At 39.3% G+C, this 3,545-nt stretch overlaps 1 protein-coding gene across 1 annotated transcript; it reads left to right on the top strand.

Moving 5' to 3' along the window:
* The first annotated feature begins 2,357 nt into the window (after positions 1 to 2,357).
* Positions 2,358 to 3,045, top strand: LOC144666577 (uncharacterized). The gene has a single exon (XM_078527986.1). The coding sequence runs from the start codon at positions 2,389 to 2,391 to the stop codon at positions 3,043 to 3,045; it is 657 nt and encodes a 218-aa protein (XP_078384112.1). The 5' UTR covers positions 2,358 to 2,388.
* Positions 3,046 to 3,545: the final 500 nt, after the last annotated feature.

Here is a 3,545-nt window from a genome sequence, read left to right as displayed (position 1 = left end):
ATTATAGTTTGGAAAAATGACTTACTGTTTCATCTATTAAGACGTGAGTAACAAAATAATCTACATTTCCTTTTTTACTTTTTCTAGAGCGTGGAGATGCTTGGGGTTATACCCCCAATGCGTTCATCTTCTCTCTTCACAATAAAGAAAGCCTGGCACCGTTTAAAAGCATTGTGAAACACCCAAGTGGCGCAATTTATTCCTCAATAAATATTGGCCCAACATTTGGTGGCGCACACGATATCTACATCGCAGATAATGCAAATACTAACCCTGGTTCATACACACACTTTGGAAGTGGTAATGGAAACTACCCGGTCCCTGCTGGAGTTCAAAGCAGCAATTCAATCCTGGCCGGGACAAACGGCTTTATGCCTGAAGAAGTGGAAGTATTTTATGTTGCTTTTTGATGATACAACACTTCATCTCTCTCGTTTGAGGTTAAACTGTAATTAAATTAGATTTTAAGGTGTTTAAGTAGGCTGGGTAACACGTTTCCTTTAAAGGCGTAACGGAACTCGCTGGATAATGTGAGTCCTTTTTTAGCAAATTTGGTAACCATTAACCCTATCGACTGTGGCCATTAATAAAATGTCATCAATGTATTGGATGCACCTTTTTGTTGTGCAGTGTTTATTTTCCTTGATGTTCTCAGAATCCCGCCGAGGTAATGTGGTCCACATTATAATGAATGACGGAAGTTCTTGTTCGTCTCTTTTTAACCGAAAAATAGATGTGTTGACAAATGGTCAAGTTGATCAAATAATTCAGAATATCATATAATCTTTATTCGCTAGCTCTTGGCATTTAAAAGATACAAAAATTGCAAAATCAAAATGAGAGAAAATTTAAAATGCGTTTGTCCAACTTCGATTAACATTACGTTATTATTGTTTTGACGTTGAGTTTGTAGAAACATGAGACTAACAGTCTGTACGTTGGAGATATGCATATGCATGATGAAAATTTGATGTGTAATAGTGTAATGCTCCATTTCCGTTCTAAAGCTGACAGTCATCAGAAGGAAATATTAGATGGGTTCTCTAAATAATTAATTCTCTGTTTTCTAATTTGTATAGTATTGGTACTGCGTGGCTCCGCATTCAATTTAAGGGAAGTGGTCATAACAAAAGTACTCGACGAGGACCCACCTTGTGTAGGGGTAGGGGGCTATGCAAGATACCGCCTGTCTGGTTAGCCAAATGGACAAAATTTATTGGCCTCAAAATTTGAGTTCAGACTTTCTCGGGGACTGAGACCTAAGCAACAAAACAACCGTAGACAAAAATGCGGGGCTGAATATTAGAGCTAACATAGCATGTTCATCACATATACAAAACTCTGTTTCCCGGACTGACAACTACATGTTGTTGTTCAGTTTTTTTTTGTTTTTGTTTTTGTCTTTCAAGTCGGGAAAGTATTTATCTTTTGAATGTAAAAAACCAAAATGGCTGAGACTAAATTTGTAACTGGGTCATTTCTCTTAGGTTTCTCATTTCTCTAGGTTATTTCTCTCTTTTAATTAATTCGTCAAGTAATTTTTTTTCAATGGTTTATAATTCTGTTTAAAACTTGTGGTTACACATTCAAACGTGATGGAAATATCGATGAAAAAAGACTTCAGGCAACAAAAAACAAAGCAGATGGCGTCATAAGGACGCTTTCCTTTTTTGCGTTGTAATTTCACTAAAGAATCTGTTTTTATAAGAATTATTATTGACGTCATCCTGTGTTAATTTGGAGATTTTCGCGGTCTCCTGGAGCACTCTCCCCCCCCCCCCCTCCCCCCCCCCCCCCCCCACACACACACACACACACACACACACACACACACACAAAGTTCTGAATATAGTTCAATTGAAGTTACCTTTATTAAGATTGTTGCGTTACACAACGCATGGACTAGACACCAATTAAGTAAGGGCCGCAAAGCCCTATGGACCGACTTTTTATTATGCAATCTTTTTATGTTGAACATGTTTGCCATGCATGTATGTCGAAGTCGCGAAAGCTAAATGTTTTGTTAATAAGGTTTTTTAAGGAATCTCTAGTTGAAATAAGAAAACCTTCCAATTGAGATATCGTTTCAAATTTTGTTGTATTTTTGACTTTTAAGATATAAACACGCGCTTTTTTGGAAAAGCTTTATTCAGCCTCGTTTCCGTGCTTCTCTAAAAACGTGTCTCTGAGCTTCTAAAAACACCCATTTTTCAATGACTTTCCCTGCCGGGATTTTCTGGGACTTTTGATATGATATTAACGATAAGTTTTTCGGTCAAAAACCGTTGGAATTTCTTCTGTTGCAATTAGTTGCAGGTTGACCCATTATTTTTAGTAAAATGACTGGACTATTACCCCAAGCTACTCCTTTCCGACAATGGCTCGCAAATGGTCGGAGCAGAACGTGAACTGCGCCTAATGATTCAAGGATGGAACAACACCGAGCTCACAGAATTCTGCGCCAATCGTGGTATGAAGTGGCAATTTACCACACCCGATGCCCCACATCGGAATGGGTGCTCAGAGGCCATGGTTAAGACTGTAAAGAAGTCCCTCAAGAAAGCCATTGGAGACACTGTACTCACCCCATTTGAGCTCTACACCTGCCTTCTTGAAGTTGCCAACCTTGTCAATCAGCGACCTATTGGTAGGATACCCAATGATCCCGATGATGGTGCATATCTATGCCCAAACGATATCCTGTTAGGAAGAGCATCCAGTACAGTTCCCCAAGGCCCATTCCGCCGCAAAGAAAATCCCCGCCATCGATTTGAATTCTGCCAGAAAATTGTGGATTCGTTTTGGAAGAAGTGGGCAAGAGATGTCCTGCCGCACCTTGTACCCAGGAAAAAAAGGAATGCTGAAAGGAGAAATGTTGCAGTCAACGATTTCGTTATTCTGGCCGACTCGAACGCAGTTCGTGGAAAGTGGAGCGCTGGCAGGATTCTTCTTGGTTCGGAACGCGCAAGTCAAGACCGCCTCAGGAACATACATGCGTCCCATTACCAAGATTTGCGTGATCTTTCCTGCCGAAGGCTTTGGTGAATAGAATGGGGATTCCCCATTGCGGGGGGGAATGTTGCGTTACACAACGCATGGACTAGGGCCGCAAAGCCCCATGGACCGACTTTTGATTATGCAATCTTTTTATGTTGAACATGTTTGCCATGCATGTATGTCGAAGTCGCGAAAGCTAAATGTTTTGTTAATAAGGTTTTTTAAGGAATCTCTAGTTGGCGAGTTTATACTCTATGTCTTTTATCTACGGCCGGACAATGTAAGTAATATTTTTATGTAATCAGTTTTTAAATGCGTGTCATTTGCCGAAGATATTCAGTCGTAACATTTTGTACAATTTAATTGCAGCTTCAGATTACATTACATAACATTTCATCGAAAATCAATAAATCCTGAAATCCAGCCTTGCTGATACGTTTATTATCGTTTACTTCATTGACCCATCGGCCCAAAGATATGCAAAAAGTGTTAATTAACATTAATTTGATTTATTTCTTTATTAATCCTCCAAAAATCTTTTGGCAGAT

This window comes from Oculina patagonica, chromosome 9 (genome assembly GCF_052425735.1).
Source record: "Oculina patagonica isolate OP01 chromosome 9, crgOcupat, whole genome shotgun sequence".
In the NCBI taxonomy this organism is placed as follows: Eukaryota; Metazoa; Cnidaria; class Anthozoa; order Scleractinia; family Oculinidae; genus Oculina; species Oculina patagonica.
Note: the sequence above shows the minus strand (reverse complement) of the source record. Positions and strands in the feature narration are given on the sequence as shown.

Coding starts and splice junctions, on each gene's coding strand:
- LOC144666577 (XM_078527986.1), top strand. CDS start 2,389: ATGGTCGGAGCAGAACGTGAACTGCGCCTAATGATTCAAGGATGGAAC.